This window comes from Labrus bergylta, chromosome 5 (assembly GCF_963930695.1).
Source record: "Labrus bergylta chromosome 5, fLabBer1.1, whole genome shotgun sequence".
In the NCBI taxonomy this organism is placed as follows: Eukaryota; Metazoa; Chordata; class Actinopteri; order Labriformes; family Labridae; genus Labrus; species Labrus bergylta.
This window is the reverse complement of record NC_089199.1, coordinates 5,073,857-5,096,540: the sequence shown is the minus strand read 5'-3', so window position 1 is coordinate 5,096,540 and position 22,684 is coordinate 5,073,857. Positions and strand designations below refer to the sequence as shown.

The window sequence follows — 22,684 nt, the reverse complement described above, 5'->3', positions numbered from 1 at the left end:
TATTATACAGGCAATGCAAAGGCAGAGTACCTTAACTTCCAAATGAGGGTCAAAGGTCATGTTTGAGCTAAAGACTTTTATGAACATTAATAACCTCATTAAAAAGACAAAGAATTGCCACATTTCCAATATTCTGCCTGCAACTCATTTAGCTGGACAACAAAAAGACTTTAAAGTAATTTTTCTCAATTCTACACTCTGGAGAGTTAAGGTCTTTTGCCTTTGTAGGGCAGAATACTTCAGTCTATTTAATGGGTACTTCACTCGTCTAAAGCATTTCTACATGTACATAATCGAAATACAGAATAATTAACGAGTGTTTATTAAACTTTAATTTCATGACATCGCCTATGTGCTTGGATATTACTATGGCTCTATAGTATCCTATTTGATTCGAGTTAAATTTGTTTGTGAGTTGTAAAAATTAAGACAAAGTTTGAAAAAAACTTTACATCAATATACATTTTATTTTTATTTACTCTTTTTAAAGATTTAATAGCTTGTTTTTTTTGCAGATGTTTGTATTTTACAATATCCTCAAATTCAGTCATTTGTAAAAACATTCATGAGGCATGTATAAAAAAAACAGGGCATCACCAAGTATACAGATCGATCCACACACTTCCTCAGACATATACATAAAAATGTATGCAACTGTCCCTATGTATTTTACACATACATATACACATATTTATATAAAATACACTTTCAAAGTGTTGGTTGTTTGTTAAATTTGTGTTCTTAATTGGGGTTTCTCTTTTCAATCTGTCATTACCATGAAAACTGGACAAAATTTCCATGTAGAAAAGGAAAACTATGATACTCGTGGCAGTCTTTCACAGAAAGACTTTTAGGAAGGCAAAAATGTAACTAAGCCTACCCTGCCTCTACCAAACCAGGAGAGGTGCAGCATCCCTCACTGCTTGATACACAAGAAGAGAAAACAAAACAAAGTTCTTCCATCTATGAAATATGTGTGTTCCTGAAGCATCTAATATCAGGGTTGAGTTGGGAATTCTCATTAGTTCTCCTTTCGCATCATTCTGACTGGATGGCTGAAAAACTTCAAGTGAGACACTAAAGGTCTATTCCCTAGTTCCTGTGGAGGAGTCAGAGAATCATTAAAGTTAGGGGAGATTGAACCCAGAAATTAAAGGCTACTGTATCTTTGAATAGTCATATATATGATGCTTAACTTGCTACCAAAACTTTAAACCTTAGGGTCAATTCTCTAGTAACAACAGTACGCTTACAGACCAGAGTTGAACATCACCAATTGGCCAAATGTGTGAAGAGAAAAGGAACACAAACAAAAGTATAACAGTACAACCAAAAGAAGCAGATATGAAAACCCCTGATTGACTAAATAAAAGGGACAGAGAAAGGGGAAAATAAATACGAATAAAGTTTCCTAGAATAGCAGGGGTATACCTGTCAAATCACACAGAGTCAAAAATAAAATAAGCTTTTTTGGGGGGATTAATTCAGAACAACAACACCGCATTTAGCATTTTTCCTCTACATCGTTTGAGGAGAAAACTCTGAACACAAAGTCCCATATTGATTGGCTTCTTCATTTTACTTCCGACAGGAGACGAGAGAAGTTCTTTGTGATTGTTGCAGGACAGGGCGAGCTGTCCAACCAGTAAATATTCTCTAACAACAAACTGCACTCTGCGTCAGTCCTTCAGAACGGATCTTCCCCTCAGTCCATCTCCCTCTCTTTTACTTGTCCATTTCAGTGAGATAAAGAAAAGGAACTTTTGGGGAGGAAAAAAAAACTCCACCGGTATTTTCCACATAGACACTGTCAGATATCACAGAGGAAGCAGCATTTAACTCTATCCTTACATATAAAAACAAACCAGCAAAAGACCAAAGCCTAATCCCTGCGGGTCAGATGTAAATGTTTTAAATGATTGGAACATGTTTTACTTTATTCCTAATGTATCTTAAAACTCTTCTGAGTTCCTAAGTGGCAGATTTTGCAGCTCTGGAGAACATTTTTATTGAATTCTTTGTACATATTCATATAAAACTGAATAGCTGAGTTTAAAGGAGCAAAGGAATAACTGCAGAAGAAGAGGAAAGTGTGATGGTGGACACAAAGATACACAACAACAATATACAAAGCTGTGATCCAGTGGGTCTAAGATCATGCTCCTGAGTCTATGTGTAAGCAAAACTTGAGTGATATTTCAATGAGCAAGAGGAATACCTAAGACAGTGATGTCAGCAGACGTGAAGAAAGAGAGGGATGGAGGGACTGGTTTTGTAAAAATATGGACACGGTGCAGTGATGGAGGAGACCAAGAGGCTAGCTCCACAGTCCTGCGTAGTTGCCGTGCAGGCCCGAGCAGAGTGGTCCACCTGCAACAAACAGCTTGGTGCCGGAGTCGTCATAGCAGTGGGTGTACACGGCGTTGGGGAAAGAATGAATGTCTGAGAAGTAACTCCGCCACGTCTCATCATGATTCTGAGAGAAAAACAGAGAAGGAGATTATTGGTGAGGAGAGAAAATGTCCAGTAAAAATAAAAATGTATCTAGAAAGACAATTATCTGTGTCAAGGTTAAATCCATTTTATTACATTGGTTGGAAAAGAAGTTTAAAAAAATAAAAAAAACACATACCAGCCACCCTTTTCCTGTAGTGAGCTTAAGAATGCCATCTCCTGGGCACTTCCTGTACCCCCCGGCTGGATTTAATGGGTTCTCCAGGAATCTCTGGGCCCGGATGTCGTAGAAGAGAAGAGAGCCTTGGCCGGTGCCCACTGTCACAATGTGCTCATAAAAACTCACTGAACGGATCCCTGCACAGACACAGAGCCAGAGGTCTTCAATGCACAGCCACTCCAAAGTAAGAATGTAACTGTCATGCTTTTAAAGTAGTCATGCTTTTAATGTTTGGCTTATTAAGCATTAAGAAAGGTCTACACTTCTAAATGGTGGGCTTAAAGTGTGTTTTTACAAGTGTGCAGAACATTTACCGCTTCCTCTCTCTCTGGAATTGACCGACTTGATGCTGTGTGTCGGCTGCCGTGGATCCAGAAAGGAGACATGAGCCTGAGAACCCACAGCGTACACCGACCAGTCCTGTCCATACGCCAGACACACATTCTCTTTGCAGTGAGGCAGCTTGGTGGACAGTATCTGGAGGGAATAAACATCACATTTTAAATAGGAACTAATGAGGATTTTAGCCTTTAAGAAAACATTCTTTCTTTGTGTTGTTGACACAAATGAGTGACCATGGCTCTCAGACGCACTTTGAAGTTTGAATCAACATGTGTAAGAAAACAATTGGAATACTTGATAAAAAATATTTTCTTTTTATATCTAACGCTACTGTGAGGAGCTTTTATATTTTTGTGTTGATGTTTGCGACTCCTGTGAACAAAGCAGTACATCTCATCTCTTTGCTCATTCTCTCCTATACATGTTTGTAAACTAAGCAGCTTGCCGACAGTGATGTCGAGTGCTGAAAAAATCTGAATATAGTATACCCTTACATGATCATTGATTTTTTTAAACTTTAAAATAGCTGAAGTCATAGGTACCAAAGGCCTTTAGCCTAACTTCCGAGCTGGTATTTCAGCTGGTTTCTCAATAAAGGGGCAGAGCTGACCTGCATCTCCTGTATGTTTGACACTCACTATTGAAAAGCGCCTCATAAAAGCCCACTCCTAAATAACAGAACTATCTCTTTCACTGAACTAATACCTTTGGCTAGCTACAGTATGGTAGTTGAGCTCTCAACCTACGATGAATGTTGTAAAGTACAGACAGCCCGCAGGTCGTACTGCCCACCTTCACTGGTCACTTCTTAACTTTAACTGAGGAGTCTTTTCAATCAGTCCAGCACTCCATACAGTTTATCTGCTCAACAATATGCCACAGTTTTCTTTGAATGCATGATTTTGACCTCATGAGGGAGAAAAGAGTGTCGCTGTCAGTTTGGTCTGTGTGGCTATGTACCCCACAGCTTGCACTTCACAATGAATAGAGGCGAGTTTTCAAACATTTCAGGTCGCATGCAGTGCGTGATGGTGGTGGCTGCACTCTCTGTAATGATGGCATGTTTGTCAGCATTTTATACTGATATATTGGTCCACCCAATATAGAGGGATTTGTCGGCATTTTATAGGACACATCTAACTTTCACACACATCTACACTGGATTTTGCAGAATTATTATGTATCAAACCATGTATTACCTTGCACAAGTTGTGCTCAGCTTTCCAGAGGTGGAAATAGCCATCCAGGGACACAGCACCCAATTCCTGGAAAAGTTAAAACATGCTCATCAGTTTGCTGCAAGAATTTTCTAACCACATTCAAGTCCATTTTGTCGTGGTAAAAATGAAGGAGAGGGAATCGAAGGGTAGCTCCGATAAAATCACGATGCAGCGTTTCAGTGATTATCAATATACGGCAAGATAATTATATAATGATACGTCTCGATATCTGATTCACTGAAGTATACAAATCGCCCCTAAAAAGGCAAAGTGCAGGATTAATGGATTTATTCACCGCTGTTTAGTGTCAGTTTCACAGTCCACCAGTTTGAGTCTCGTGCCTCGCCCTAGTTTGTAGAACATAACACGTGTATTTTATTTTAGTTGTCAATGAAATAGGCAGTGGATGAGTCCGAAATCACTCCCTATTCCCTAAACAGTGCACCATAGTGAATCAGCATTTTGTAGTGCTGTCCGAATTCTGAATGAGCATGATCATACCCTATATAGTCCACTCATTGAATCCCACAATGCATTTTGAAAAGTAGTGTACAGCTGATGGTCACTGTCAGAGCAATATATACCATCATGCATTGCGATTCAAAGATTTTTACGAGCGAAGAGTGGTGTTTGACTCGACTGCTCTCAGACAGACGAGAGGAGCGACCAGCGTGAACTTATTAGTTAATATCAGTTCATTCATTTTTTTATTTTCTATACCCTTTAATTCATTATTACATGTCATCTTTTTTATACACTTGTATTTTTATGTATGTTTGTTCAGAATGCTTTAGTGTTTAAGTGTTTCAGTTGGTTAACTGTATGTGATGCAGATGTAAGATAATCATGATCTCAATAGTAATCCTAACTTTCTCAAGATGAGTCTGATATTTTCTTACTGATATTTTGTCCCTCCCCTTGGTAAAATGTGTCATGCGCCCCCTCACCCACCCGTAAGCTCAGTACATGTTTCCAATTCCAAACACTGCTCTGTTCCCAAAAGATGGATTAAAGAAATATTTGGAAATCTTAATTAGCATATGTTGCTAACTCATTAATGTGTTAACATCCCTGCACTGTGATTCCGTTTAACTTGGTGTGTGTAGCACACAGCTCACTGCACAGACAATAAATGAAGAGTATTACTGAACCTTGATTAAGCGGAAAAGCAAAGTTACTACCACCCTTGCATGTTCTTCATCATAAACCACATGTGTAAATTTCCAATTAGATAATGACATAGAGAGATAGATAGATAATACTTTATTGTCAGACATAGTCTGAAATTTGCCTTGCTTCACAGCGGCTCCGTTTGCGGCACAACAATTAAGACAGGAAACAAAGATATAAACATTTGAAACAACACTCAAATGCCAAACAAATGCCCAGAGGCCCTAAACGTGCTTTGGTCGAGGATTCGGCTCCACATTCAATTTTAGGATTGATTGGAGAGATGTTAAGTTCCTGGGAAACGTTTCACTGAAAACTAGCACATGCATTAGGATGAGCCTTACTTTATGGTTGTTGTTGAAGGCCAAAGCACGGACTTTACAGTTGTAAGGGTTGGTGTACTCCTTTGGGATGTCCTTGAGGGCGCGGTGGGAGATGTGGGCGTAGGAGGGTACAGTCTCTTCATTCTGACTGCGCTCTGCCTGGCTCATGACATCCTCTGTCACTTCCCAAAGGCCCATCGAACCATCCCTGGAACCTAGAAATATCAACACAAGAGACATGCCCTGATTAAAGAGTTCTTATGCTAACTGCATACAAAAACAAAAACTTAACAGAATAAAACATTTAAACAGCTTAGCTCACACAAACAACTCACCAGACACCGCCATGTTATCACTGATCCATGCTATGGAGAAGATCCAGTCGTTGTGACCATCCTGAAAAACAAATAGATAACATTTAAAATCAAAACAACTTGTTTTACACTTCTCTATTTACTCTAATTAAGTTGAACATAGCACAAATAAAATAATCACAGCTATAAAACAACAGTAATTCACTCTTCTCTGGCTGTAGGCTATGTGGTCTACTCTTTGTCTTGATTGGAAATTTTCTTTACTGTTAGCATAAAAATATGGCTCTATTAGCATTACCTTCTAAATACAACTGAGGTAGCCAGATTCCTAGACTAATAGAGGCATTTCAGCATTTAAATACATTTGCATAACTCTTATCTACACTTGTAACCATTGCGGTCACTTTTACAAGTGCTTTATGAGCTCGTCATGGAGATTTAACTGACTTGTTAAATTTGACAATCTGCAGCTCTTCAAATAAAGTCAAAGACATTTTATTGGGATTCATCATCCTGAAATATTTCCCTCTTGGAACAACCAGTAAGTCTCTCGAGCTCTTCTGCTGTTGGAGCCACAAACCAACTGAAATGGCAGAACACACTCAAAAATCAGGGCTAACTGAATAACTGTGGGGCAAGACTGTATAATCACCCATAAGCCATCACTCATTCGCCCTTTTCAGGCTGCTTTTTTTTTCATAACAGTGTTGTAACAAAGCTTAGCCATTCTAAAGTCTTTGTACTTTCATATCGATTCAGCTGCAGCGTAAAATTGGTGTTTCGTTGCTCCACATACACATAAAGTCAGACATGCACGCACACAGCGCTGCACACATAAATATTGCGGCTTGAAACGGCGGTCTAAACGGGGCTAGTTTCATTGAAGACAAAATGATCTAACCCACTTACATCTCCAACACAAACAGGGTCCAGTGTAGGCAGCTGGTAGATAGCCAGGCTGTTGGGGTTGTCGCCTCCCGTGGCTAGCAGCGTTCTTGAGGGGTTGAGCTCAATAGCGTGAATCCCACAGCCCTGCTGGTCCAGCCGGGAACGAGAGCCTGCTGTTGGGTTGTAATTCCTCCCTGCCACCACTGTGCCCCCCACCCCAGACCCTCCACCCTGGCACTCCCTGTCCTTCAGCATCGGAATGCGTGTTATCTGCCCCGTCAGGACATCAGCTACAAAAAGCTGCAAGTAAACAAAGTAAAGACAAGAGGTTAGCCTAACGAGTTCAGGAGTCAAAACAAAAAAAATATCTGTTATTTAGAAGAGTGAATATGATGGATATTGCTTTAATGTTTAAATTGGTCCTCGTAAACACAAGTTGACATCATCACAGGTGACCCACTAAAAGTATGTAGCCGTGTCTTCTTCTTTACAGAGCCCGCTACCTGATCTTACTGGAGCGATGTGCTCTGAAAATGTACTCCTTTGGGAAGTGGGTGTTTAGCCCCCAAGAGATGATATTGCACAGGTGTGAAACTTGATTGTTAGGAGACGTAAGAAAAAAAAAAAAAAAGTTTCTGATGTCTGAGACCCGGGGAGGAAGGGCCAGCCTATGAATGTTGTGTTTACAAACTGACAAATTCTGACTTTTCTGCCTTAAAAATCAAACATCTACCGTAAAATCCGGATTATAGTGGCACCTGTATAAAATACACAGTCTGATTTCAGAGGTCTCCCTGAGAGAACTGGGTTATGATTTCTATTGTGTTAACGAAGTTGACAACGTGCAGTTTCTGTGCTGCTGTTTCACTCTTTCAGTCTCGTCTGTTCTCGCTTTGTGGAGTTTGCACTCCTACTAGCTAAACTACAGTGGTTGAGCTCTCAGGCTACAGAAGGTTGTTAAGTATCCTACAGAACCGGAAAGGACAGCTAGGACAAACATCAAGCTCTTTTACGTATCGGGAACCCTGCTGATCCAGGTGACGCATCACTGAATCAACAAACAAAACAATTTGAAAACATGACAGCTTATTCTTCTGTTACTGGCATTAGGTTTAGTTTGAGATCAACCTTTTGGCACACAACCCAGTTATTGAGTGTAAGAAACTAAAATATAATTTTCTATTTATACTAAAATTGTGTTGATGCACATAAACTTAGTAATTACATGATATTTACCATGTGCTGGCATTATAAAAAATAAAATAATAGCATCTTACCGTGTTGCATTTGGTCCCACACACCACCTGCCTGTGATTGAGCCACTGTGAAGCAAACACCTTGTTGAGTCTCCCCAGAGAAAACTCCCTCTCCTTCAGGATTCCAGGGAGCCTCCCCGCTGCAAAGCCCCGAAGGCTTCGCTGAAGCCGCACCTCATGCTGCTGTTGAGGTCTGAACTCCCGTCCCCGAAGGGCACATACCACGGAGTGCCGACTGCACCACCACTGCTGAGCATGACGTGAAGAAGAAGAAACACGGCTCCGCTTGTTTGGTGTCTGACTCCAGCCCAGCTAAAGAAAAAGATTTAAAAAAGGGTTAATATCCCTAAGATTTTCTATGGGAGGATAATTTTTTTTTGTCGAGACCAAAAGATTACAAAATACAAATACAATAAATATTTTACTCACAGTAGGGTTGGACCTTTATTGCAATAATAAATCAAACCAATGTACAGATCAAATGAGTAAAGATTAAAGTTACTATCATAATCCAATAACAATAATTTGTTTGATTAATCTCTAATTCAGTACAAAAAATTGTACCAAGCCACTCATCTCCCAGAATACTGTTGACACATCTTTGTAGCTCAATGACACAGATTTAAGAGCCCAAGTGGATCATGAGTAATTGAGCAATAATACACAACTGCAAAGCCCCTGACACTACATTAGGTTGGTTTATTACAGGAATTAAGTATAACACACATCTTGCGAGGCTAGTATTATTAGGTTTCTATCGCGGAGATGAAAAATACATATATAGACTTAACACTTATTGGTTGAACTCATAACAATCGCAGCCTGGTCAGAAAAAAAAACAAATAAATAAAAATAAAAACCACGCACCCACATAGCTATTAATATTTCCAGTCAAAATATTTTTTGAGATACCTAATCTAACCCGATTCCCAATGGACAACCAGAGTTGTGACAGTGCTCATTCAAAAATAATGTTCAAGTTAATTGTCGTTCATTAATTTGGTCCTCCTCAGACAAGCCCTCCAGCAACGTTTCCGGTCATCCTGATCTTCCATGGGTCTAATTAGCTCACCAGTGCTTTCTGAACCTGCATCTTTCTCCATGGTGATATGCGTCTGCCTGCTTGGTAGTGTAGCATCCAGCCTGGGAATTCTTCAGGGTGGACTTTACTGTCCAACATTCACGTCTATTCAAGAATACTGTCTCAATGGAGCTGTGTATGTAGTGGATGTATGGACTTCCACACACTGGCCACCAAAAGCAAAAAGTATTGCAAAAATACTGCAATTTATCACAATGGTGAAATTATTATCAAGTAAGCCACAAAATAAAGCAGCTGGCAGAACAATGAATACTGTTGTCAAGTGAAGAAATTATTATTATCATCATCTCGCTTCAAGCCTGGACACTTTCAGGGGTCCAAGAATAACCTTCTGACAGTTGTACTCACTAGTGGCATCAGATGCATCATAATGCTATTAGATGTTTGTTATTCTTACTTTGATTACTGGCAAACAAGCTAAAAGAAGCATCTGAATATATTTCCAAAATGACAACAAATATTGATTATAAATTGACTCTGACCTACTTATACATTAAACAATATTGGACAATTCTGTGTTAGAGGAAAAGATTTTTAAAATGTCTAATTAATTGATCTGTAGAAATTAATTGAGTGAAATTAATGTTCAGTGTTTCTGTTTATTTCATGTGATTTTGAAAGTCTAAATGTTGTTCTTTCTCTGTGGTAGTCCTACAAACACGAGGTAAGACACGACATTGTTCACGTTTACTCATAATCTCACAAAAGTTGTTAGAAATGATGCCACCTACGTGCAATGATCTTATGAGAGTTCATGTTCACACATAAGAGGATTGTCTTGGTCAGCCTGTTTGTAGGTTAAATGACTGATAATAATAAACACAGCAAAGCAGGAGCAGACATCATCTACTCCAATTATTATCATGTAAACATCATTTTAAACGATTATTTAAGGTTTTTCTATGACGACCTAGAGGCGTCTAGTGACGACTCCAGTTAACCATCATACTTTAATCATTATATCGTGATAATAATCAAATTACAGCCACAACAACAAGGTCTTCGCTCGTCGTGGCTAGCTGTCGTAACGACCTGCCGTTGGCGATCGCCATGCTAAAATCAGCGGCTGCTGACGTTCAAACAGAAACACGCAGTATCGTTATTTACATTGCACCACAATTCCCATATCTAGAAACGTCGTCGTTGTTAATTTTGTTTAATGCATACATATATTGCAACAGGCTTGGCCTGTATCTGCGAAACCTGGCTAGCCCACTGCTAGATAGCATGCTAAGTGGCTAGCGTTAGCTTTAATTGATCCGCACCGGTTTCCGCCTACCTGTTGTTGGTCCTTGGGCTCTCCTGCCTTCCTTTTCCTGCTAACTGTTTTTCTCGCCATAATCTGATACACACAGTTCCCTCACCCACATGGAGGGTAAAAGTGACTCTGGACACTGGATCATATAATGGCGATATGCTATTTTGTTCCTTGGCCCTCGCTGGCAGCGTCCGACGAGGAGGAAGGGCGATCACATACGGGAGAGGTTGGTTTGTCGCTGGTAGAGATAGTCGCTGAATTATCCTTGGCTCCTTAACAATGCCCGCCTGGGGTCGTACAATGTATTCAGTTTCGATAGACTCGCTAGCAACAGCCAGACGGTGAACTCTCTTTTTTTACCAACCAAGTCGCGTCAGCAACGGCGAAAGCATTGAGCAACGCGCAGCCGCACTCACGTTAAACATCAACAAAAACAAGGTCGTACGTGAACGCGAGCGTCATGCGTGCTCGTTCACGTCAGCTGCGTAAGATTTTTAGATTATTCTGACCTCCTGCTGTTTTTCATCAACTTCTATTATGTTTCAGATTGTTGTAAACTTTGATGGTCATATAAAAAAAAAACCTGATTTATATTTTAAAACAAGTTTAAACATCGTACGTTTTAATTTGACGGCTTTATAATCATACAATAGAATCTAAGACTATGAAAATGGCGAGTTTCGATTTCATCAAAATGTCATGTATTATATTTTATCTGTAACACTTCACAAAAATAATTCTAGTAATAAAATACAAATACTATGCAGGGGTTCTGTCTGTCATATTCCTTCATATTTGTATTATAGTTTCTTTGAACACTGAAGAGTTCAAGTCAACCTGAACAATTTCAAAGATGAAATGTATTAAGCTTCAATTTAATTTCATAAATTTTTCCCAGAAAGTTGTCTTGCTTGGCTTATGGTAAGCTAGTGACTATTTGCATTAGCGCAAACTCATGGTTGACATATCACACAGATGACATTTTGTAAGCCATTATCTTAAGGTTTGCTACAGATGTAAATTGTGACTGTGATCACCTGTTATTTATCCATGGTTAGCACAGGCTGACCAAATATGACCTCTATTCTGATGCATAATTGTCTTTTTATCAGCTGACCGGGCAACAGAGGTGGACGCTTCCAGTTGCGACTCACAATACCTGGATGGAGAATCATCTGTATTGTTCATGCCTTGTCTGCAGAACAGAAAGAATAAAAATGAATAAACTACACAAGAGAGACAACAATAAGCCAGAGAGTTGTACTTCCTTACCAGCTTCTGTAACTAAATAAGGAACACCAGCAACTTTCAATAGTCTCACCACTGAAAAGATGTGCACATTTAATCATGTTCATTTTCCAAATAATTCCAAGGAAAATTGAACATTTTGAAAATCACAGTTTATGAGCTTGGGGGGGGGGGGGGGGGGGGGAGACCCACCCACCCACCCACCTTTAATCACACCATCAAGATATTCCAATGTTCATTAGAGTCATGTTCAATTATGCAGGGACTTAAAAGTGGATCTGATATATTTACCCATACACGGTGGCCTAAATAATAATAAAAAAACCTAGTTGCAATCTATTCCCACAGTTAGAAGACCAAACACAAATAGGAAGAGTTACAGAACCTACTTTTTTGTATTCCCTTCAATTTGTGTGGCAGTAAAATGGGAGGCAAATGGAGATCGGATGTATTTATGTATGATTAAGGACACCGAACTTGTGTTTAGTAAGGGCAGCTAATATGATTTTGTATCTGTTAAAGTAGCCGTACCGGTCTTCTTAACCACAGAAAAACAAGACAGAAGGTATGGACAATTAAACTTGACCTGGGGGAAGACAGACATTTACTGTCCAGTCTTTGACACTTCCACAGCTTGTGTCATCTTTTTTTTCTTGCACTAGGCACTCCCTAACAAATCAATATTATGAATGGATTGAATGACTGATTCATGAAAAAGAGCTCTGTTTACTTCAGTTGCCTGTGCTTATCCTTATCGTTTCAATGTTCCTTTTTAAAGTGCAGACTCTTGGTTGTGATTTTACAAAAAGTCATGTTTGTTTTGACATTACATTAAGTTGTAGAATACGGTAGATAGGTGGTTTGAATATTTTGCATTCCTGGAACATAGGATGAAGTATTGGACCTCCCCCAAGCCAAGTGCCATTTTAAGCCCTTAATCTGTTACCGTGCCAATATCAATCCCCATTACCAACACAGAGCACAAGATTATGGACATTTCTGACATTTTTGCCTGTGTTACAACTGACCAGATATGTTTTATAAACATATGTAGCATGGAATCAGGAGGGTAATTAATACAAAATATAAAAAAATCAACTTTTCTGGTCTTCTCTTAAACAAAAACCCCCAATAAACAACTGGGCAGATGCTTTTGTGGTGTCATGACTAATGCTCATTATTACACATGAAAAACAAGTGAACAACTCGTCAAACCAATGTCATCCAATGTTTGATTAAAAGAGCGGCATGATATCCAATTACAAAGAATAAATGACAAATTACTGAAATCAAATCTTTCTTTTTTTTAAAGTTATATCCAAATTGCCAGCAAGGCTCGATGACCATTCCATAACTCCCAACAATATTTTGAGGCTCAAAGTGCCACCTGACAATCACACAATATGAAATGTCTCTATTGCACTGTGACGTGGCTGCAAACACAACCCTCACTTACATTTTGTTTCTTTTTCAACCACTCACTCTTTTCCAGTCTGCAAAAAGAAAGTCCATGACGAGAAAGTGCCACATTTGTAAGTTAACATATCTCACATTAACAAATCAAACTCTTTATTTTTAAATGAAAGTGTCAGTGTACTATTTTAAATAACTTGAAAATGAAGAAACGCGTGTCTGTGCAGTGTGTGTCACATCAGTGCCAATGGGTTAGGGGATATTTTGTGTAATTTCCTATGGAGAAACGTTTTTCATTTCTCCCCGCTCCTTTAAGAGGCCATTCCAGTGCAGGTCAAAGAGCCTGCTGGGGCAGTAGTATATGTTATGTTTGGAGTAATAATGACTGAGGATCTAATTGTGCAGTTCCTAAAACAGAAAGCAAATAAATGGTGTCTTCAATATCAGATGACAAAAGTGCCCAGATGAAGACAAAAATAGATATGAACAAATGAAAGAATAAAGTAGAACAGAAGAACACGCTGCAGGGCACCAGAGCAGAGAGGGCACTTCTTGAGACTCAGTTACCTTTCTGGCAACCTGACCTTTTTTTTTTTTAAACCTTTTCTCAAACCTTTTTTTTGTTTTTATATATGTCTTTTTTTACTTTAAATGTTGGTTGGTTTAATCGGAAGAGAGCCTCTTCAAGACCCGATTCCCTCCACCATTTACTAGGTCTGCAGTGAGCAGTGGAAGAGTTCAAACTGGTCTCTTTGACGTACTCAGAGGCTGCTATCAGCGTCCCATTCAGTCCTGCAGTCACTTAAACACTTCCATTTGGAAGTAAACCAGAACAGCATTAAATGCCACAGCCCAATTCTTCCAGTTTCTCCTTTACAGCCAATATGTTCTTTCCATTTTAAATACCCTAGAAGTACCAAATCCTGGAACCACATTCGAGGATTTCGTAGAAAAACAACACCACCATGAATAATTGTTACCCTTTGACCCCCTCCACTCTAGGCACAGAGTCTGTAAGAAGTGCTGAGACACAATACATTTTAGCACAGAGAGAAATACAACTGTCTCCCAGCTGTCCCATCCACAACCGAGGCAAGGGCAGAGCATGGTGTGATAGGGTAGGCAGAAGGAAAGGGGCTGTGTTGGCCAGTAGCGGGAGGCAAGCCATGGGCTGGGCTTCAGTTGGCTGGTTAGCTTAGCTCAGCTAGCCGCAGCTCGGGCCATCAGGTCCTCTAAAGCCTTGTCCTGATCGTTGTTGTGGACCAGCAGAACTTCTTTGATGGCATCTCGTTCAAACCCCATTTCACCAAATCTTGACATGAGCTCAAGAAACTGAAGGGCCTGAAAGGATAAAAATAATAAGAATAATAATAATAAGATCTATTCATAGATGTAGAAGCATTGCTTATATAAAAACTTTAGTTTGTTTTTGTAACCCCGGTTTTTGGAGTCGCGAGATGTCTCACTATGGGATACTTTCCTCCCACGTATTCACAGAAGCACTACACCACTATGCCAGCCCTGAATGTGCCAGCAGGAGCCACGACATCCAGTCTGCGAGCAGTTAAGTTAGTTAGCCGTGATACAGGTAAGGTAAGGCAGGCTTCTGTAGCAAGAAGAGGTGTTTGAATGACGAGTGACACTGCATCAGAGTTATATATGGATAGGGGCCCTGACACAGCCACACAGGGCTGGCATAGTGGTTCTGTGTATAAGCGCAAGGGGCGTATCCCATAGTGAGACATCGAAAGGAACGCTGTGAAAGAGAATCAAATACTGTTTTATACCTTCCAATGATTTGAGCTACTAACATATTGAAACATGCTTTTAAGAGTGTACGGTTACTTTAATGGCAAACTTAACAAACCTTTTCCTCAGAACACTGGTACATCTCTAAACACTCCTCCACTGCACTTGCATCGAAGCCCCGCTCACACAGACGTCCATGGACAAACAGATAGTCCAGCACCTTAGACGAATAATAAGTACATGTTTATTATGTTGATTTGGCTTCAAAGAGCCATCACATAAAAGACTCTTAGAAACCTGTATGAGGTTTCATGATTTAGTCTAAGAAAACAATTAGAGGTGAATTTGTGGTTGAACTAAATTTATGCTCCGTAAGGTTTGTTTATCGCCCATATCACACTGTATGGGTCATAGTTTGAAACCAGCTTGTACAAAGGAAATCTTGCATATCAACTCCATATAATCTTTTACATTGTGAATATATTTTCCCACATGTATTACTGTAAGAGTGGGTAGGTCATGTTCTGTAGGATTATCTGTTACATATAAGATCCCAGAATGTGTTAATAATCAATTTTATTTCAATTTAAGATTATTATATTTTTTACAGAATGGAAGCATCACTGACTGAACACAATTACACAAGCACATAAACAATGATCTATTTTGTATGTCAGGATGGTGAATAAATCAAAACTTCAGATTTCTGTGCATTGGTGTGAGGGGGAGTGGCACCTGCTCCACGTTCTGCCCTTGTCTCTGCATGGCCCGTAGTACACCCTCATACGAGTAGCCCATGCCCACAAGGGTTTCCACACATTGGCGCTCGCTGGGGGTCATGCTGAGAAGGGCCCCACCACACGGCAGACAAGCTGACCCTGATCCTGGGTAAGCCTAGTATGAAAACATGAGTGGGTGTTAATAAGGTTCTTGAGATTCTTTATTTACAATCACATGCTGGTACCTCTGTACACTATTGAGCATTGTGTAAAATATAATGTGATGCTCACCGGTTTTGGTGCGCCACTCTTGACATGGCCTTGAGGCTCAGGGGCAACAATAACTTGGGTTTTGGGTATGGTCGGCGGGCTGCCGTTTGGAAGGTTCTGTCGGGAAGTGGGGATGGGTGCAGGGAGTGGGCTATACCTCACTGGCTCTGGGTCACCAGAGTCAGTGAGCTTTGGAAAAGTGAGAGAGCGGATATTGCAGGGTCGATCATCCGTGTCAAACCCTGTTCTCCCAGGATGCCCAACTCTGTCCATGTCCAGCAAGGCAACCAACCCATTGGGTTTATGTGCAAAGCCAGGTTTGGCTGTGAGGCTGGTGTTGGTGCTAGGAGGGGACGGGCTGTTTCCACGCGACTCAGGCCCCCTCTGGGAAACCTCTGGTTGGGATACAGAGGGAGGCGGTTGAGGTTGAGGCTGGGGCTGGCTCTGGAGGATGCTCCTGAGCTCCTCCTTATCGTCCAAAGTTTTGAGCTCAAGCTTGTCAAAGGGGTCCTCCTCACGCTCAAAGTCAGCTAGGTTGAGACAGTGCTGCTGGGTAGTGCTTGGCGGGATTTTCCTTGGGCCAAGGCTTGCGGCAGGCAGTGGAGTGAGGATGTCATTATGGCTCAGCCCCGCCAGGACGGGGTTCAATGCTGGTGGTAGAAGGTCTTGGTCCTCTGCAGCAGGCTTGGTTTTCCTGCCTTCACTACCATCAATGTCCTTGGCCTGCGCCAAGCGGTCCCTGCTCTCTGCCTCCTGCTTGGCTGCTGCCTCTTCTGCTCTGGCCTCTGCTCGTCTGGCCTCAGCCAATTCAACCCCCCAGCGCACACTACGCCTCTCCAGAGTAAAGTCATACTGTCAAGACCACAGTAATAGGAAGAATTGGAGGTAATGGGAAGAGAGGGAACAAAAAGGAACAGAGAAAAGGAGGAACATTTAAGAATATAAAAGCCACAAAATTTTACAACTCCTGCTTAACAGATAAACCATTTAAATAACTTGTATCACTAATTTGAATAAACTCAAAATCAGACATACATATATACATATATATATATATATATATATATAAAAAACGGTAAAGTTACATATACTTTTGATCAGACATGTTAAAGTATTTTTGTACAAAACTGTCTTTCGACTACACCTCTCCATATAAATCACTTTAAGCTACAGTGACACAAAAAAAAAGATACCTCCTCTTTGGTGTCCAGCATGACTACACATGCCACAAAATGGTACATTAATGCAGAATGACAGAGGGCAGGGCCCATAATGATCAGTGCCAGAAAATTATAGATCAGCACAGTAAATCCATGCCATCCATTACTCCAAGAGTAAATTTAGCTCAGCAAAGTCAACATCACACCTGTAACTTACTAACCTGTGTGTCCACCAGTAATGAGCCGCAGTCTGGTAGACAGAAACCAACAGGCAGTCCTACTTTGGCCGGGCAGCGGAACTTGTCGTTGATCTTGAAGGGAACATCTTCAAGGTAGCTGATGGGTCCTTTTTACAGGAGAAAAAAAGGTTAACACTGAAAAAATAGACACTGGGATGACAGGCACAAGTAGACATTCCTTCGAACCCAAAACTTAACCCAGAGTAGGGATGGGCAACTAGCCGCTCGCTGTCTCATCCAATACAGCCTGCACGTTTATTTCCAATAATCAATCAACTGTTGTAAACATGAATTTACAGTGAATTTGACCCCGTTTTAACTTGGAGGGCTCTCACTTTAAAAGCCAGGTTTACTTACAAGCAGGCATGTTTCTATCTACACAGCGGAGCTCAGCTATTATTTTTGATGGACTGTACTGACAGACATATTTAAAGTATCTCCTTCCATTGCCCCCCTGTTCCCACAGAACACACACAGGCCACTGTAAGAAATATTTCAATGCACTTATTGATGTTATAAGTCCTCCGACAAAGGAATGCCACTGCACAGAAAAAACAAAAGTGTGATTTGGAATTACGACAGTCTTATGTATGAAGAAAGGATTGATCAACATTCCTTGTGCATAAACATCAAATAAAGGTATGATGCTTAGTTTAATTGGCTTATTTATTGCTTCTGGATCAAATGGCTATACTCTGTGCTGCATGTGTGATGGGCATGCCACCATGCACAGTGTGCTAATAGTAGTAATTGAGGGCGTATGAGTATGTGTCTGTTTGAGTGTCTGTCTATGTTTTAGTCTGAGACTGTGAATCAGAGTATGGTGCTGCTCCTGGTCTAGGGATGAGGTAAAGCAGCTGTGTGGGGAGGTAGGACTTAGACCATTCTCGTCTTTCCTCCCTAGACTGGCCTCATATCAAAAAACAGTAAATGTAAGGAGGGAAACAAAAGCTTGCAGACTCCCCAGCTCTATGATCCATAAACATTTACATTTCCCTGCATCAGCAAATGGGCTGCTATTTCCTTGTGAGCAAAAGCGCCATGCTGCATGTTGCCAGGTGTACCATGCAGAGAAACGTGCGTCACATGGGCTGTAAGATAGGGTTTAGTGTGGCTGGACACAAAACATTCCATGAAGGATATCATCCTCAGCTAACATTAGAACAACATTCACAGACCAAAAACACACAGTGGTTTACTGTATGCTTTGTCAAGAAATAAGTACATATCATTGGTGTAATTGTTTCTGTGTAAAGCTAGTCTTAAGGGTCTCACCATTGTTGTATGCGTCTGATCCAGACTTCCTTTCAGCCATTTAGAGACTCCTACAACACACAAGAGCAAAACCAGGTGTAAAGTAAACAGAGGGGGTTTCCACTATTCTTAAAATAACAGAGTCATTTGTTTTTGAGCCATAAAAAGAATAAAATTCAACACACATGTATGTTAAAAAATGGCTACATCAGTTTGAAAAGGCCCTCGTTCACAGAGCTGACATACTGCTCTAGAAGAAACTGTTTAAATCTAAACATGATAAAAGTAACACTTTATAACATAGTTCAAATTCACTGCTCAATCCTATTCCCAATACGTAAATGGATTTGAGCCATTTTGCAGTTGAACTCATAAAATCCTTTTACTTGGTCAAGCAGTACAACAATGCCTGACATTATAAACACAGAGAAGCCACTGTTCTCACATCCGCTGAACAGCAGCACTTTGATCTGTATGCTGCCGTGGACCGATATTCACTAGAAAAAGTGATATATTTGATTAACTTTCACAATTTAAAAGGGATCATGTTTGTACTTAACATATCACTCTTTTCTTTACGGTACTTTGTCTTCGCACGATACTATTTTATTCCTTGTCATTTATTTTTCACATATATTTTACATTTTTGAGTAACTCTTATTTTTCTGCAGTAATCATCAAATAATCTGACACTGGAAATTCTTTCAGGATTGATTTAAAATGTATTTTCTTATTTCAAATAAACCTTGAATCACACAGGTCACTGCTAATATACGATCAGTGCTTACACCACAGTAACTATGGACATGGACATTAAAGTCTTAAGATCAGCGTGCATTTCCACAGAGCAAACATCACAAATGAAATGTATGGTAGATTTAGGCTTGGATCCACATTGACAAAGCAGGATTTTTATTTTTTCCCAAATAGGTCAGAATTGGGTAACTAAGACATTCAATAGGCAACCCATGATCATATAGTATTATGCTTTATGCTCTGTGTCAGTGTAGTTTCTCTGCACATTTACACAGCTTTAATATGACTTAAGACATTCACTGACATCTACAGACTAACCACTCAACATGTAACTGTAAAAATAAAGTGATATTTAAGTTATAGTGAACATTGTTTTATAGATAACCAAAGATATACCTAGAACTGTCTACTCATGACATTAAACAAGTAAAAAGCAGCAGTATTAATAAACACGGTTTTAAACTCAACAATTTTATTCATCAAAGTACTGCCAAATATTTCCAGGATTAATCATCAAATCACTCGTTGTCCAGACAATCACCAAAGACTGTGAATCAACCCACAGTAATTTAACTAGAAAAGCAGCAATTCAATTTACTTCACTGTCAGGAAACTAATAACTAACACGTCATATATTTTAGACGTGAAGGCAACTGTTAACTCTGCAGACCCACCAACTATCTGTCTGCTTCGTTTAGTCTAAAACAGAAAGAGCTAAGAAAAGAAAACAGCAACAATGAAGAGATAAATGTCCTGCCTTCAAGAAACTGGACAGACGTGTTAGGCATTATTGCTTTAAAACTGGATGCATCCGATACACCTGTGATCAAAATAGTGTTAATTCATTTTCATTCTGAAGATAAACCGATTAATCGACATAATGTTGCAGCTCAATAACACACAGTAATCTGCCAAATATTTGCAGAGTGATCTGTTATTTGATATGACCATTATGCAGGTTACCTTTCATTTATAACCACGAAGAAACTCTTCATTTCTATCAGGTTGTTTTATCACAAAACCTGACACAGACTGCTCTCTGTCTAATCATGTGTGGAAATGTGCTACACGTGATCAGGGAGCATCTTGTGATCACAAGGAATCTTCCAATACAAACTGTGTAACTTTGATTTGTTTTAGAAGAATCACCTACCACACAGTTGTTACCTTCTAACACTTCAATGAGCCCTAGTAGCTGATGTGTCAAATCCCAATCACAACAACTTATTGTTTTCTGTAGCTAAAGTTATTAACGTCATTAATGTTACCCACAGTAAGAGTAGAGTTAAGTCAGATTAATATCATCATTCTAGTTATCAGCAACAAATACAACACGTCATCAAGTTGTTCATTATTATGGTTGTAAATTGGTTATCTTATTTAGCTGATATATGAAAACGAAAGGATCGCTACATTATTCGCATTTAAAGAAGGTTCGAGTTGAATTGTCTAATTGCAAGGCTTTTGGACGACATAGACTATAGATTGAGATTCCCAGTCAAGAATGATATAGTTATTAACACTGACGAAGTGATACCGTCAATTAGCAACAAGCTAAGCTATTACTATCTTTGGTGAGTCCTAGCTCAACACGCTAACAGCAAACATCCAGTGACACTTTGTCATCAGCGTCAAGGACTACATTTTTAGAGTTTTTCTGAGTATTTGGATCGAGTAACTAATTCATGGACATTTCCCACTAGTGACCGGATGATTTGTACTGGATAAATAGGCTTCATTTCGCCAGTGGCCTGTCTGTAACGTTATGTATGTGGACAGGACAGACCGCTGTCTGTGCTGCCACCGCCCCTGAAACAAGACTCAGCTCGATAGAAAAACAAACTTATCACACCTGTATCTGCTCCGTCTTGTTCCTTCAAATTCCAACTAGCGTCTCGACGAGGCGGCACTCAAAATTAAACTTATCTCCGAATGAGTTTTATTTATACTGACATCTCTTTCCTGCTTCAGCGTGGGGCGCCATCTTGATTTGTCAAGCTCCCTTCCACTGGTTCCTGTCTGACGTCACTCCCCTACATGACGTAGAGCACAACAATTTAATGCTGAGGCAGAGACACGCCTTACAATGTTTGGGTTTTTGGGAACAATTTTAAGAACCTAATTATGTTTTATAAGGATGGCAGCAGGCGTACCCCATGGATGTTCTAATTCTTGTTTTGCTTTGTTCCTTTTTTTATTTGTATGGCTGAACTTTAAGCCCATCTTACAAGCTTTTATTTCCGTATTTTTTATTTCAACAGTGACATATGAATGAAACATCTCTCCGATGACACGGTCAAGTTTCTCAGAGATAAATCAATGACAAAGTGCATTGCATGTTATGTGTTAATTTTCAGAAGCCTCAGGCCTCAAGCCCAACATTAACAACATGTAATGTTTAGGCCTATAACAGACTTCTTCATTCTATATATTTTATTATATTATTATATTAGTCTATATTATATAACATTTAATTATATTACACTATATTGTTCATATTGCACTATATTATTACATTATATTATATAACTGCAATCTGCATTACTGTGGTACAACACTGCCTCTCTTCTCTGCTGTTTTTACATTACTTGCTGCTATTTATCATACCAAGTCACTTTAATCATCACTTGTCACTTTATCTTGTCATTCTCTGCAAATACTGTCTCAATTCCCTGCATAGTTAACTTCATCATTCATTTTGTACTTGTATATGCCCCCTGTTTTTATTTTTATTTATCTTATCTATTCTGTTTAATGTGTATTTTGAGCTTTCTTGTCTGTGCTGCTGCAACGCCCGAATTTCACCTCTGGGGATCAATAAAGTATTATCCTATCCTAGACTTGAAAAGGTTACATACAGTATATCTGAATTCAGAGGCATATAGTTCAAAAGATATGAATCAGACAGCAAATATTTGCTACCTAAAATCAAAAGAAGTCAATCCCTAACATTTGGCTCCAGAGAAACGTTCCCTTTTTTGGGAGAGTGCTGTTGATAAAGCCTGAAGTTTGTTACTTTTTCTATCATACTCTATCACTTCTGGTTAATGATGTGTACTGCAAAAAAAATAATAATAATATTGAAAATAAGAAGAAAGTTTATTTTTTTACTAATGCTGACTAAACCTGTTTTTATAAGTAATGTGGTTGGCTTATTATTATTGTCACTGGTACTGATGTTATGGCTGCAGTTATTAAGGCTATGTCCACTAAAGATCAAGGACCGTTATTGTACATTAACAACCAAGGACAGATGGGTGCCGATGGGATGACAGTTTGTTTTGTTTTTTGTTTGTTATGTTTTTTGATTGTATTTGTTTGGTGGGCAT

The 22,684-nt window shown here is 39.6% G+C and overlaps 2 protein-coding genes across 2 annotated transcripts; both read right to left on the bottom strand.

The window, feature by feature from the left end:
- Nucleotides 1–447: 447 nt before the first annotated feature.
- On the bottom strand, nt 448–11,003 carry dcaf12 (DDB1 and CUL4 associated factor 12). The gene is made up of 9 exons (XM_020629429.3): nt 10,569–11,003; nt 8,209–8,499; nt 6,953–7,231; nt 6,065–6,125; nt 5,751–5,944; nt 4,216–4,281; nt 2,989–3,151; nt 2,633–2,811; nt 448–2,476 (listed from the first exon to the last, which is right to left on the bottom strand). The coding sequence occupies exons 1-9, from the start codon at nt 10,626–10,628 to the stop codon at nt 2,318–2,320; spliced, it is 1,452 nt and encodes a 483-aa protein (XP_020485085.1). The 5' UTR covers nt 10,629–11,003; the 3' UTR covers nt 448–2,317.
- A 1,228-nt stretch (nt 11,004–12,231) lies between these two features.
- On the bottom strand, nt 12,232–21,372 carry ubap1 (ubiquitin associated protein 1). The gene is made up of 7 exons (XM_020629430.3): nt 21,208–21,372; nt 18,621–18,670; nt 17,328–17,452; nt 15,968–16,798; nt 15,693–15,851; nt 15,076–15,177; nt 12,232–14,549 (listed from the first exon to the last, which is right to left on the bottom strand). Exons 2-7 carry the CDS (start codon nt 18,658–18,660, stop codon nt 14,409–14,411), a joined length of 1,398 nt encoding a protein of 465 aa, XP_020485086.1. The 5' UTR covers nt 18,661–18,670; nt 21,208–21,372; the 3' UTR covers nt 12,232–14,408.
- Between the last annotated feature and the right edge of the window lie 1,312 nt (nt 21,373–22,684).